Below are 15,484 nucleotides of genomic sequence, written 5' to 3'. Positions count from 1 at the left end.
TTATTATATTTTTTTATTTATATTCCGGGCACTTCAGGATCATGGGCGTATGTAGAGATGTTTTAAAGTAAAAGTGTGTAGGTTTTTTTTTAAATTCAGTTTTTAATTTCAATTTTTGTTTGTAAAATTTTCAGAGTGGACACCAGACTATTCTGTGGTGATCATAGATCATTCAGCATAATCACACGCCGATGTGGGAGACTTATTTAAGTTGCGATAATTTGTAGGAATTGATAAAATTTTACTAATAGCAAACTAAGAAATATCATTAAAGTTTTAAAAGTTAGAAAAATATTGAATTATTTTGACAAAGCTTTACAATATCTACTAATTTGTTTATAATATTTATAAAGCTTTATAATATTCTTTCAACGAATTTGTTTCATTTATAAAAGTATTTTTTTAATTTAACTTTAATTCTATGAAATCATGAAATATGATAATATAAATTCAATTAATATTCAATTTTATTCCATATTATAATTTATTTATTATTATAATTTACAATTTTACACAATTTACTTTAAATATTAATACTCTCGAGTGATACATGACAATAACCAGCTTTATAAACGGCCAGCAATACATTCCACCATGTTCATACTTTTTTACATTTTTAAGCTATAGCGACTTTCTTTATCTGTACTGTACATTAATCAGCTGTCAAACCTCAAATTTCAATGTCAAAATGCAAAACAAAGAAGAACTGCGTTTTATCAGTGTATAGATAACGTTCGAGATTACATTCTCCTGTAGACTTATAAACGATTATTGCATTTTAGTTGAACTCTAAATAGCTATGTGTAATGTTACTTTAAAAAGTGTTCGAGTCAACGTATACGACTAAATAGGCGACTAGCGTACGAAATAAACAAAATATGCAATAATAAATAATATTAAATATAAATTTTATTTCAGTTTAGTTATTTATTCCATCAATTTTAATTAATTAACAAAAATGAAGTACAAAATCGACAGAGGCCTGCTGCCAATAAAGCTACATTTCTTCTTCTTTTTTGCTGGTAAGTTTCTTCTATTATTTACTATATTTTCTTAAAATATTATTTTATTTATTTTTCTATTTTTTGTATAAAGAACAAATATATTATCTAATAGTTTATTCAATATTTGTGATTGTTGTCAAATTATGTTTATACACTTTATAAAACAAGTTATGCAAATAAGATTAGATGGCATTTAAGTAAATTTCAATAAGAAATGTAGGTCTCCTAGATTGTTTCAAGTACACATACTGTGCATATTCTTATATGCTTTCAATTTAATATTTTTGTTAGCCTCATGCTGTATCCAGCATATAGCAGGGTAACCAGAGGAAACCTAATGTTATGGTACTCCATTCCCTATGCACTGCCCAATTTGACAGTTCAGCTTTTTTTGTTACCTGTGCAAGAAAATGAATATAATTAATTTCTACCAAGTGGGAATTATACCTTTAATCATCATGCTTAGAGCCAGATGCTTTCGTTTCATAGTCTATTTCATCATAATAATATTGCATTGAGATTATTATTAGATATCTTATAGTAATACTAACAAAGAAATTAATTACAAAGGAAGTTTTAGTTTCTTTGTTCTAATAAAACAACTTATATTCATATTTTTTTGTCAGTTTTATGTTATTCAATCAAAAATATTAAAACATAGAAATAGAATAATATTAAATGTAATGTACTGTGTGACTGTATAATCGACTGGTTGTGGATTCTACACCCAGTTGGGGAACTGTCAAGGCGACAATAGAACAAAGAATGGAGTGTCTTAACACAAGGTTTACTTGCCTACTCTGCTGTGTGTGGAATACAGTGTGAAGCTGATTTTGATTTTTATTTCTTTTCACTTCAAATTTTATAAAATTTTAAAATATAACTATACAAATAATTTTATTGATGTCCACAAATTTCAATCATAATTATATAAATACTAATATTTATAACTAGATCCAATTAATCACAGAGTAATAAAAACTGTCTTTGTCACTGAAATTTTCCTTAACTGTACTTCGAGTCTAAAAAGTAAATATGTCATTTAACAAAAAAGAAATTCTTAATTTTGTATATATTCACCATACTTTACCGGTATTCTATTCCAATAATAATTTAATATTACAATAAGTTTGAAAGTATTGCTTACTGTCAGCATATTCCATAAATCTATAAATATTTTTATTTTTTAAATTAATATAGTAAATCCATCAAATTGTGACCTATAAAACATTATTTTTATTTGTACAGTGACCTATAATAGGGTATAGTTAACATGGACTTGGTTGGATTTTTTTCTGAGAAAAATGATATGAATTTTAAAATTATCCAGTATGTCAAGACACTCCATTGTATTTTTGCTCCTTTTATCAAAAAACGCAATAGATGGAAAACGGAATATTCTTCCGTGCTCCAATGGACTCTAGATCTGGATATTTGATACTAATTTCAGCTGCCCCAAGCGAACGTTAGAAAAATGGTCTTCACAGCCATAGATAGACACATACAAGCATTCGGACAGACAACAAAGGGATCCCATAAAGGGTTCATTTTCTTTTCTTTTAGAGCTGAACCCTAAAAATACCTGAAGTACCCACATAGATTTTCATTTGAATCAGAAGTTTTCCATCATAAAGTAAACAATAGATTGGATATGTTATCTGTGTATGTTTTAATACATATGTATGTATGGCTTAATCAAAATATTTTAACACATTGATAAGTGCAAACTATTAGTAAAAGTGCCAATACCCAATATCAGTTATCTAAAAATCCACACAAATTGTAATAAAGATAGATTGGTACAGCTAAAAATAAATGCTATATATTCACTCGGAGGAATCAATACTTTTAAATTTCTAGCAATTCGGTTGAAAAGCTTAGAACGGAGTGTCTTGACACTAGATTCACTTTGCCTTCCCTGCTATATGTTAGATCTAAACTAATATTATAAAGCTCAAAATTTTTTGAACGCAGCCAGAGCGAAGAAGTTAAAATATTCATAAATAATATTTCCATCATTCCGATACAATCACACGGCACACCCTTGTGCGGCGTTCTCGGCAACGTCGGCCTCTAATCTTAAATATTTCATTCCTCCGAGTGGGAATCGATTCAACAACCGTCGCGTTTACAGTGAGACTCTGTGGCACTGTCCCATCGCGGCCTCATATGTAATTGTTACTACAACAACAACAATGGTAAAAGGAAGTTAAAATATAAAATGACGTAACAAAATTATCATATTTTATTTATCATTATCTTATAATTACAGATAAAATAAGATTGATGTTTAAAATTATGATTGATTGTGTTCTATATTTAAACTAGATTTGAAATGGAATCAATTACTCGATGCTTAACACATACGGCAAATTCTAAATCTGGTAGGTAACTCTAACAGCGAGTTGGCACAGTACCTAGTCGGCGTATTTAAACATATTTTCCTGTGGAGGTTTTTTAGGTATTAGTAAAAATTCTGGATTGGATACATACTGCCCCTTCCCCCCATTACTACTCCATGGGTACAATGGGTAACATCGAAACCATTAACGTGACTTATTAAAAAGCATACAGCTTTCCTCGATCAATGTATTATCCATAATAATCCAACTAAAAAAAAATTGAGTCAGTAGTTCTTGAGAGCTTTCCACATAACATAACTAACTCTTCATATTAAAAGTACACCTACTAATATTTCTTTAGAAAACAATGTTTTTAATAATATTTCTTTTTCTTATCAATAAAGTTAAGTGTTTGTTTTTAAGCTATTAGTAGATTAATGGTAAATATAAACATAGAGTCCGCCGTGGCGCAGGAGCACAAGTGTGCCGCAGTAAACGCGACGGTTGTCTGTTCAATTCCCACTCAGAGAAATGAAAAAATATATATTATTTAGGTTCCACAAAACGCAATAACTCAAGAATAAGAAAACAGAACGGATAACGGAGTGTCTTAACACTAGGTTTCCATTTTCCAAGTTCCCTCTGCCTACCCTACTATTGGCGGGATGCCTCCGTGCCATAGTGGGACAGGGTCTGATTGTAAAAACTACCATTATGGGTTCGAACACCGCTTGGGGAATGATTATATTTAATTTCATTTCATTTTACCATTCTGGTAGATGAAGCGCGTAGTGGAGTTCCACCATTCAGCAGAATAGTGGATCTCGCAATGCAATGGAGGACGCAATGTCTCGCAAGTCGAGCGGTATATAGGGCAAAATTATATTGCAGTTGAAACAGTAATATCTTGTAATATTTGATTGAAACAATTTTTATACAAAAATAAAATAAACATAATAAGGTATATCTTGAAAAAAATTCTCATCAAAAATATAAGTGACGTTTCGTAGAGTTCTACGCCGAGCGTTGTTTTACAAGAGAGCGGAGAAATTCAAAATTCCTTCATCATTTATGGCCTAAAGTCAAACTATTCTACTAATCCATATAAGATATCCACATTAGCCTCAACGCACAATGTGTGTGACAACGCCATGTTTTCTTCCCAGGACGAGGAAATGAAAATAATTAATTCCCCCGAGTGTGAACCTAAACGACAACCGTCGTGCTGACAGTCAGACGCTGTGCCGTTGCGCCATTATGATTATTGCTGCAATATAACTTATAAAATACATAGGTGTATAAATAAGCAAAAATAAGCTGATAATCATTTAATTTCCTTCATTAACACTAATTCTGTATACATTGTTCATGTTATGATCCTTGCGATGATATTTGTGCAAGATGGACATTGAACCCGTGACCTTCATTTCTTCCAATGGGAATCGAACTTATTATCGTTGTGTTTACAGTCGGACGCTGTGCCGCTGTGTTTAAATCTTCTAGCATCTAATTTCTTCCACACATAGGGTTAAGACACTCCCTTCTCCTCTTTCCACCTTTGTTATATAGCGCTATATATGTGTTTACACGGTATTTATCGTAACAAATAACCGTCTGTACAAAGATCAAGGCCGCAACGGTGTACCCCCCCGTCATTTAACACTTGGGGCCGATATTATTCTATTAACTGTCGTTATTTATTATAAACACGAGATTATCTCACGAGATGAATGATTTTGTTATGTGAATATTTTGTATTTTGTTTGTTTGGTTGAACGCGCTAACCTCAGGAACTACTGGTTCAATTTGAAAAATTCTTTGTCTTGGATAGTTCACTCGCGGAGCTAAGGTCGGGTGTGGATGGGAAAGTGGGGAACGGAGTGTCTTAATACTAGGTTCCCTCTGCCTATCCCGCCGTGTGCGGGATACAGCGTGAAGCTGATTTGTATATCTTAGTAAATTATATAATCACGCGCACAAAACCGCAAAATGTCTGTAAATGCGACGCTTGTAAGTTTGATTCCCATTCGGAAGAATGTATTATTTTCATTCATTTTCTTGCTCTGGTAATAAATTACACCACTCAACACTGAGCGGAATGTGGGAAAGGGGTTTCCTCTGCCTATCCTGCTATATAAGAGACACTGCGTAAAGATATACATATAAAAAAGAAAATAATCTTTTTAGGTAAAAGGTAAGGTAAGGTAAAATGGAATGGTGGGTCAACATACAATTTTCTCAAATAATTTTATTAGCGACCTTGCCACAAACTGATGTATACAGTGATCTTATACTTTATAACATAATTATTATTACTGAGATATGATGGAAGTAATCTTCTAAGTATTATATAGCGATAGCAGGTTAAACAATTGTCGTGCAAATAATCACGCATATCAGGGTAGGCAGAGACAACCTAATGTAAAGACACCCCCTTTCTCCACTTTCTATACGAATCGAAATAGAAATGCAAATAATTGAAATGTAATTAATTAGCATAATATCATTAATAATATAATTAATCATAATAATTGAAATGTAATTAATTAGGTCACAGGCACAAGTGTGTGACTAAAACAAACTACGATTGTGGGTTCTATTCCCACTCGCGGAAAATGAATTATTTAATATTTTCAATTCCTCGTTCTGGTAAAAAGGGAAAGTGCGGCGTTTAGTTCCGCCACTCAACTAACAATGCCTGGAATATTCGGCGGTGCCTTTGCTATGGAGTGTCTTAACATTAGGTTCCCCCTGGCTACCCTATTATATGCTCTGTGACATTTTGACTACTAAAGTACCTACATTTTAATATTTTTATTTTCTTTAGAGACTTATAATACCTTCATAAACTAATTCATTCGCTTATTATAACGAGTAGGTAATTAAAAGATAAAAATAATACTTAAGTGACGACATTATTGTCATTCTACAATCGCGTGTAATATAATAATAACTTTACAACTGCAGGGGAATGGTAGTGTTTTTCCTGTAGTTTTGTCCGCGTTTTTAATAATTCGTTCATTTGGTGCAACAATGACGTATTTGCACTCTTTGAAATTTTGTTAGAGGACACATTTTACTAAATATTCTAAATGTTTACATGCACTTTTTATATTATAAATATACTAGTTTTTAGTTATTTACCTGCATTTTCCATTTCTCGTCTTCATGTCATTGAGTGACTTTCACAACAGCTTTTTTTTCAACAACAAAGCTGTGTTGGTTTGTATACAATATATAAATCCAGTACTTAATTGTTGTTTCTATCTCAAACTCATTAAGAGAAGTTTGTCGAAATACAATAGTGAAAACTACATTTAAATCGGCTTAGTAAAAACTATATTTAAAGCTGTTTTGCCCCATAAATTAATAAGTAGTAATATTTTTTACAGCTCTAGGCCCTCTTCTGCCCCAACTAAATGTCTTCGGACGGCAATTGGGCGTGTCCCCATCAGTCATGGGGCTGGTGACGGCGGTACTGCCTTTGTTGTGGGCCGTAGCTAAACCGTTGTTTGGTTACATTGTTGACTTTTGGCCGGTGAGTCTTTATGAAATAAATAAGAATATATTTAATATGTTTTATTATACACTATAATGGCGACGGATGTCAGTAGAAGAAAAAAATGTGTCTTTAAGTAAATTCTTATTAACATTGTCCCTATTTAAATTATTTAACAATATTTAATATTTTTTTACCGAGAGAATATAAACAGGAAAAGAAAACAAATGTTGCGCTTAAGTAACGTTTCCAAAATAATATAGAAATCTCTTTCCTTCTATGAGGAACCTTGTAAACTTATATTAGTTTTTAATCATAACTAAAAAAAAGTAACTCAAATAGAATATCAAAAACGATGTAATTAACTATTTAATTGTTTTGCTAATTTCAGAATCACAGAAAGCTGGTCTTTATTACTCTTATTCTAGTCATGAGTGGGTCATACTGTTCTTTATGGTTCCTCCCTGAAGACCATGAACCCGATGTGATTCAAAAATCTGTCTACCAACTCAACGACACAGTACTTGTTAAACCATACATTGACAGGACAGACGCTATCTTGGAAAAGTACACCTGTCACTGGAACTGCACCGCAGATTATAAATTCCAAGTGTACCTGTCAAATTCGACATACATAAACACAATGTATATAGATAATAAAAACAATTCGTGTTCAATTTTACAAATGGCGACCGATGTTAATGGAAGTGATATGTGTATTCCTAAAAAGGATTGTAATTTATTATGTTTTGAGGATAGTTTAAATGAGAGCTTACTAAATAGAAGTAGGAGAGAAGTTGGTAATTCTAATATAAACAGCTTGGGAGTAATAGACAAAGATAAAATAAAAGAAATAATTATACCAGAAACTGTAGAGAGTGGTAGTTTTTATACTTCAGCGACGTTTTGGGCGTTTGTTGTTCTGATGTGTGTTGGAACTGTTGCATTCAATGTTGCCAACTGCATAGGCGATGCTGTGTGTTTCGATGTTTTAGGTGAGCTTATTTAAAGTCTTAATTAGCATGTATTTAACATGATTTATTTGATTTTCAATGCCGGTGTGGCGTTATTATGATTTATTTTATTAACTATAAATCTTAGTTTAATTTGTAATATATAACTTAGTCTCGCCGTAATTACTGTTATAATTGAAAATAAACAAAATATTACTTATGAATTGGAATCTGTCATTTTTATACGATTTTTCATAGTGTTTTTTTTTATGGAGACGACTTGGAACAAGCTTAATATATTTTTAATGGTTTTTCTTTGTCAAAATATTAATCATAAGACTGCTCTCGACGCAACTGATAAGATGAAATTAAAATTTAATTATATCTTTAAATCTGATAATTTCTTTAACAATATCCTAATAAAATAGTATGTAAATGTGTCATTAATTGATATCTTTTTTTTTACAAAACTAGGTCCCGAGCGGGGTTCCAAATACGGGGCACAAAGAGCATGGGGCACAGCTGGCTATGGCATAACAGCGTTAATAGGGGGCTGCTTAGTCGATGCCACGTCGAGCAGTGACCTACATAAGGATTTTACACCAGCGTTCGTTATAGCGATCGTAGCGACAGTTATTGATTTGGTGGCTTGTAGAAAATTAAGTGTGAGTGTTTTTTTAAATCTAATATTCTATTAGGAATAATGTATTATTAACATTTTATCATTATAGCGATGGGCGGTTCGTACTTAAAGAAAAAAATCTCTCTGGCTAGAGATAAAGGCACACCGTGTGACTGTTAATGCGACAGGTTTAGGGTTCGATTCACGCTCGGGGGAGTGAATTTAATATTTTCAATTCTCCCTCTCACTAAGACAATGCGCAGCATTGAGCTCCCCCATTCAACACGTATTATTCTCGAAAGTTGGCTTGGCTTACCTCTAATAATTACTAATAATTGTTTGTTTCTAACATACAGCTACCCTCACTCACGAGTCCAGAAGATTCTGGAAAAGCACTGAGAGATGTCCTAAAAATACCTAGGGTTTTAGTTTTTATAACCTTCGCGGTGGTCGCGGGTACATTTGACAGTTTTGTCATATATTATATGTTTTGGTAAGTTATTTAAATACAGATACTTATTTTTTAGGGTCGGAACCCTCGTTCAGAATGGAGAAAGAAAAATTAAAAAAAGGAATTAACAAAAGAAAGAAGAAGTGTCAGTCGGCGATTTCAAAATAGTTGTATTTTCAAGTGTCATTCAGTTTTACCCTTTAAGTTTCCGAACTTAAATTGTTTGTTAATTCCTTTTTTTAATTTTTTTTTATAAAATATATTTCGTAAAGTCCATAATTTTATAAACATTACATGTATATTTTCCAGGTTTTTAGAAGAATTAGCAGAACAAACGGGTAGTACGGCAAAGATTAAGTTGATAGAGGGCGTTGTGGTCGCCGCTCAGAGTTTTATTGGGGAACTGCTATTTTTTTTCTTCTCTGGTGAGACTTTTTTCTATTTTTTTTTATTGAAGCTTAACATATCAATAACATTTCGGTGTTTTTTGGCATGCTTGACTTTCGGTGTTCTAGTAATAGTAATGAAACTCCTCGCTCGCAAACCTTAATTTGTCAACTTTTATAAATTGTACTTCCCGTTGACCTACGATCCTGATATTGGTACGGAAGTCCATTAAGTGGGCGATTTCGACTCGCACTTAACCGTTTCTTTTTTGGTTTTCAGGTAAAATAATCAAGAAATGGGGTTACGGTATGACGATGACTTTTTCATTGTTCTGCTACGGCATTAGATTGGCTCTCATCTCCTTAATACAGCATCCCTGGCATCTTGTTTTTATTGAGGTTTGTATAATATATCTAGCAAAGCAGGGTCGGTGGTGGGAACCTAGTGTCAAGATACTGTGTTTCTCACTTTCTGCTGAATTTTCAAGAAATTGCTTGCTGAGGGGCGAAACTCGTTGCCGCGTTTTGTTTTGGTAAATCAATCATTCCCGCCAGTGGAAATCGGACTCATAACCGTCGCGCTTACAGTCGCCACACTTGTGCTTCTGCGCCACGACGGCCTCAGTACGGTATAATATTCATATTTATTGTTTTATTTTTTTCCTCCATTAACAGAGTGTAATGCAAGGCCCGACATATGCACTATGCTATTCCACCATAGTGGGGTATGCGGCTCACGTCGCACCCGAAGGCTATTCGGCGACCGTACAAGGAATCGTTGCTGGTATGGACGATGGTCTCGGTAAGTTTAACGAAACGGTCAAGTGCGAGTCGGACTCCCCCGCATTTGATAGTAATTTTAACTTGATAACTCTACGCAATCTCGAGATAAATGAGTTTGGCAGACGGGCTGAAGACGACAAAGTCTAGGGTCACTTTATAGAAATGAAAAATGTTTGATTTTTTTTCTTTTGAGATACGGAACCTTAAAAAGAAGATAAAATAATGGTTTTTTTTTATTTAAATTGGAATGTTATTGTTATCCATAACCTCCTTTATTATAAAAGATGGGCAGTGTGGTTCGTCGATGACATGAATTTTTTAGCACCACGTTGCATCTAGTATGTAGCAGGGTAGACAGAGTGAACCTTAAATTTAAACACTCCGTTCCCCACGCACCGTCTACATCTTGAGACATTGCGTGTTGAGTGTATGTTACCAATGTGAGGAAATTAAAATATTAAGTAATTCATTACTCCGAGTAGTTACCGTTAGTCGCACGTGAATGCCCCGGCGCCACGACATTATGTTTTAAATATTTTCCCTCAGGTTTCGCCCTAGGATCCTTATTAGGTGGTCAGTTATACAGTTACGCCGGAGGTCGAACTTCCTTCAGAATATTATCTGGCTTAGCGCTGGCAGCTTCAGCCATACACGCATTGTTGTTCGCGACAGTAACAAGGAATGATAAAGGTATGCCCTTATTCTTGATATCATTTATAGCCACAAAATATAAAAAAGTAAATCTTTTAAAAAGGCTGAGTTCCACCACTCAACCCCCAGTGCCTCGAAAATTCGGCAGAAAGTGGGGAATGGAATGTGTCAAATGTTAGTGAATTGTAATCTTAGTTATATTCAATACTGGCGTACAAGCGCGGTTTCAATTTTCAGAGATAAACATATACCATTTTAGATTTTTTAAAGGACAATATATTTGTAGAATATTGTTTTTACTTGTCTCGTAAAGTTGAGTCAGCGCACCCACGTAATCGTTCAGTAACCCCATTTCCTGCTCGGCGACCTTTTCTTAAAACAATGAAATTCGTGGATGCATTATTAAAAAAAATGTGCATTCCTCTTTATATATGGATTCTCTTTATATATTAATATATGGATTCTCCTATTTCAGCCGAAAAAGCAGAGGAAGTGACGTCACCGGAAGGAGAGAAAATGCTCCAAACGAACAACGCCATCTATCGCGACACAGTCGTATCTTTAGATAAGTCCGAAGATAGATAGCCTGAAAGTACGTAATTTTAAATTGATAACATTAAATTTATTCATATATATATTTTAATATATCGTAAAGTAAAAATAAAATACCATGTAGTATTTTTTTTAAATATTTGAATTTCAAATCTTGTACAGATCATAGAGACTGTCAAAAGTAACACGTTCATATTTATGTCGTGTTTACATATTTTTAATTGAAATAATAACAGTTTGAGTATTTAATTTTTTATATACGTAGCTGTCTTGTTGTGTAATATAAGTAAATTAAAAGAAACAAATGCAGTAATTTGTAAGTGTAATATATATTTTTTTATTATTTTTTCTTAAAGACTTTTTAAACTAAAATATGTCGTTCCCCCAAACATAAATTTATAGATAATAATTAAAGAAAAACAATTGACATTTTTAATAATTTGTCAAATATGGTACTCATTATTTCAAGTACATAAAGAAAATGAGCCAATATAAAAAAAACAATTAATCAATTTTTTTTTTGTCTGGAAACATTTTACATGTTTACCAAAAAAACTTGTATTTTGATTCAATTTGTTAAGTATAGTAATTTTTTTTTTTTTTTTTATTTACTTGAAGAGCTTGTCGTTATATATATAAAAATGAATTGTTAAGTATTTTATAAATTTTTGTATCAATCTGGACTTTTTTCCTTTATATTAATACGATTTTTAAAACAGGTTTTTATATTTAATATTATAAAGTACTATAGAGATTTTAGTCATTTTTAATATGTATATATAACTATTGTGCATTAATTTTCTGTAATTAAATTAGTTATTAAGATAAAACAATAGGTGTCATATTGTGAGATGGGACTTGAACCTACACTAGAGTTCTAACAATAAATCATTCTGAACTATACGTAAAAATAAATGAATAATACTAATAAGTATTTTTTTAAATTTTAGGCGGATGTTTTAATGGCAACTAGATTAACAATTATTTTTACAAATACGGTTGACTGCGTATTTTTTTATTTACTTATAACATTATTTTAATCAAATTTAAAATTTAATGTAGAAAAAAATTGTTATATATATTTTTAATCTAAAATATGTACTTTTTTATGTATTTATTATCGACATTTTGAATTATCGGACAAGTAATAAGTAAAAAAGTAAATAAATAATATCCTTTGCTATGTGTGCAATGGACATGATTTGCTTAAAACATTTGAATATGATTTTGTATTTACATTTAATTTATTAAAAATTAAACAAATATGTAAAAAAATAGGCAAGTGTATTATCTATAAAAAAAATCACGTTTATTGTATGGGAGCCCCCTAAAATATTTCTTTTATTCTGTTTTTTCGTATTTGTGTAGTGGCAACGGACATACATCATTTGTAAACATTTCAGCTATCTCACTATCACGATTTATGAGATATGCCTTGTGACAGACCGACAGCGAAGTCTTACTAATGGGTAAACTTTATTTTTCAATGTATGGAGTGATTACGTCATGAGAACACAAAAGTAATTCAGATTCATAAGTAAATAATTGTGTAGTTTAAATGGGAGAAGCTGGCTGCTGTTCGCTAGTTAAAAATATATTTATTTTATTTGCCATTTCAGACAGATATACAAAACATTTGTATTTAATAAAAAAAACAAAAGGTTCTTAACGTAACAGTGTAACAATTAAAGACACGAAGGAATGGAAGATGATATGTCGTAAAATTAAAAATTCAATAAAATTGAGTTCAAAATTATTCATTTTAGTTTTAAATAAATCAAATCAGCTTCACGTTGTATCTCTAAGCTTCAGCAGGGTAGGCAGAGGGAACCTAGTGCTAAGACACTCCGTTCCCCACTTTCTGCCGAATTCTGGAGGCATTGCGTGTTGATTGACGGAGTTTTATGTATTTACCTATAAATTTGGCAAAATCCAAAAATATGACATCAACATTTATCTCCGCCTTTCATATAAAAATAAGCATAAAGCTTTTGTTTTTTAAACCTCAACATTATATTTTTGATGGATTTTTTTAAGGTAAAATTTTGATTTAAGTTTTTTTTGGTTATGAGACAAAATAATTAAAAAAAAAAAATTTAATTAAGTGCAGAGAACAAAAAATGTGACATTTTATGTTAATTTATTAATGTCTTAAAAAATTGCACAAAGCTTTTGTTTTTAGAATATTCACTTATGTTCTTGTTTTATAATTGAAATGTATGTGTAAACATGTTCACTTCTTTTGTCATAAATTCTTTTTTATTTATGCTATTTATAATACAGTGATATATGCAGTACAATATAATGCGAGTTTATTTTACAGCATACATAATATATTTAAAAACCTATAATTTATATTGATGTCTTTTTTATTAATCGAATTTAAATCGAAAATTATGGATATCACTATGCCTTGAAAAACTTGTTTCAATTTAGTTTTTAATGTAATGTACTATTTACAGCATAAGCGGGTTTCTGTTTATTTATTTTTGTATACTAAATTATATGTTGTGTTGTTAAGGCTGAAAAATTAAAAAACCGTTTAAAAAACCTCATAGGCCTGAAAAATATTGTAAAACTAAACTTATAAACACATACAAATTAGTGTAATAATATTAACAAACAGTTTGTTATTCAGTCATTCAGTGGTCGTCACGGCAGAAAATAGCTTCAGCTAAACTTTTTTACGACGATTTTGATTTTTCTGTTCTTAAAAGAACTGTTATATCGTAGTAAAAGATTTTGGCGTCTGTATAGAAACTCCCTGACAAGTTTAATATTATTTTAAACTGGATTGTCTCTCGGAGAAAGTATTCAGTTACATACAATGAACTAGACATGTGGACAGATGTTTTTTTCGCTCTTATGAAAATGAAAAAAAAAATGAATTAAAAGGGGCCGGGACCGCGATGGTTGTGGCTTCTATCCCCACTTGAGGGAATGAATTACTATTTTTTAAAATTTGTATTTTTTTGCTCTGCTAACGAGGAAAAGTGCGGCGTTGAGTTTCTCCACTCGACACGCAATACCTCCAGAATTCGGCAAAAAGTATCTTAATGGGAATTAAATGTCTTAACATTAGGTTCTGTCTGCCTCCCCTGGTACGTGCGGGATACAGCGTGAAGCTAAAAAAGATCATAAAAATTACTTAAATATTCATTTTGTAACAGACTGATCGTGCCATTTTTGTAGTTAGAGGCTACTATATGTTTATTTTTATTGATTATATAATATATGACGTAATTAGATATACTTATGTAATAAATATAATTTAAGATTTTATAGTGTTATACATTTTTGAATTTTTAAATTGAATTTAAGTTTTACTGAATTGAATAATTAAAATTATTTTATTGTTTTTTTCTTGTTTAATTTCTTTATATTCCTAATCTTTTGATAAAAAGTGTTGTTTTGATAAAATACCCACTGTTAAAATAAAAGTAACTTTATATTTTGTGTAAATTCAGATTTTGCTAAGACCTGACTTTAGAAGCTATTATTTTGGCGTCAAAAATCAAGTAAATATCATATATATGAAATTAATAATCTTTCTTTCACACCATGACACATACAAATATATAATTCACAAGAGCCGCCTTATGGCTGAAAGTTAAATCACTTACCGAAAAGCCAAATTATAGAAATCGATTAAGAAAAGCGGAAATAGTTTGTACGAATTCTGGAAGCATTGCGTGTTGAGTGGTGGAACTCAACGACGCTTTTTAATAAATATTTCATTTCCTCGAGTGGGCATCAAATCAACAACAGTCGCGTTTACAGTCACACTCTGTGCTCCTGCGCCACGAATAGCCTAAAACTTAACATTTAAAATAAATAATACATATTTATACACAGTGAACGACTTACTGTATCGACATTTCATATCATTATCATTAATGGATTTTTTAAAACATCTGAAAAAAATCATCAGTAAATTTTTTATAGCCCTGTAGTGAAAAATATACTGATGATTTTTTGATAAAATTTCGCTTATTTGATGAAAATGTATAAATTAAGTTTGTGTTTATTTGTTTTAGTTAAAAAAATCGATTTTCAAAAATATTTTTTTTATCTGTGTGTTAGCATAGCATATTAATGCTTGTATTATGTATGATCTGGTCTGTTGTTCTACTTCTATTCAAGTAAATGTGTTCTGTGCTTCTATTGTATTTAAAACTCAAAGGCGTAAGTCGTCCATGTACGTACATCTATAATAAAATAAATTAAACAAGAGAAAGTAA

General features: G+C 31.4%; 1 protein-coding gene across 1 annotated transcript; it reads left to right on the top strand.

Annotated features, from left to right (window-relative positions):
- Nucleotides 1-680: 680 nt before the first annotated feature.
- LOC146530384 (major facilitator superfamily domain-containing protein 6) lies at nt 681-14,603 on the top strand. Its single transcript, XM_085200945.1, has 10 exons — nt 681-1,022; nt 6,739-6,884; nt 7,237-7,840; nt 8,273-8,463; nt 8,777-8,913; nt 9,181-9,296; nt 9,538-9,656; nt 9,933-10,059; nt 10,587-10,730; nt 11,167-14,603. Exons 1-10 carry the CDS (start codon nt 959-961, stop codon nt 11,274-11,276), a joined length of 1,758 nt encoding a protein of 585 aa, XP_085057071.1. The 5' UTR covers nt 681-958; the 3' UTR covers nt 11,277-14,603.
- Nucleotides 14,604-15,484: the final 881 nt, after the last annotated feature.

The sequence above is a fragment of the Heliconius melpomene genome, chromosome 17, assembly GCF_056956725.1.
Source record: "Heliconius melpomene rosina isolate 202511_hmr_F chromosome 17, ASM5695672v1, whole genome shotgun sequence".
Lineage (NCBI taxonomy): Eukaryota > Metazoa > Arthropoda > Insecta > Lepidoptera > Nymphalidae > Heliconius > Heliconius melpomene.
This window is presented reverse-complemented; position numbering and strand designations above follow the sequence as displayed.

Bases quoted from the DNA above. Each gene is read 5' to 3' on its own strand.
- LOC146530384 (XM_085200945.1), top strand. From the start codon at position 959: ATGAAGTACAAAATCGACAGAGGCCTGCTGCCAATAAAGCTACATTTC. The intron at 1,023-6,738 runs GTAAGTTTCTTC...TATTTTTTACAG, and splicing joins TTTCTTCTTCTTTTTTGCTG to CTCTAGGCCCTCTTCTGCCC. The intron at 9,297-9,537 runs GTGAGACTTTTT...TTTGGTTTTCAG, and splicing joins GCTATTTTTTTTCTTCTCTG to GTAAAATAATCAAGAAATGG.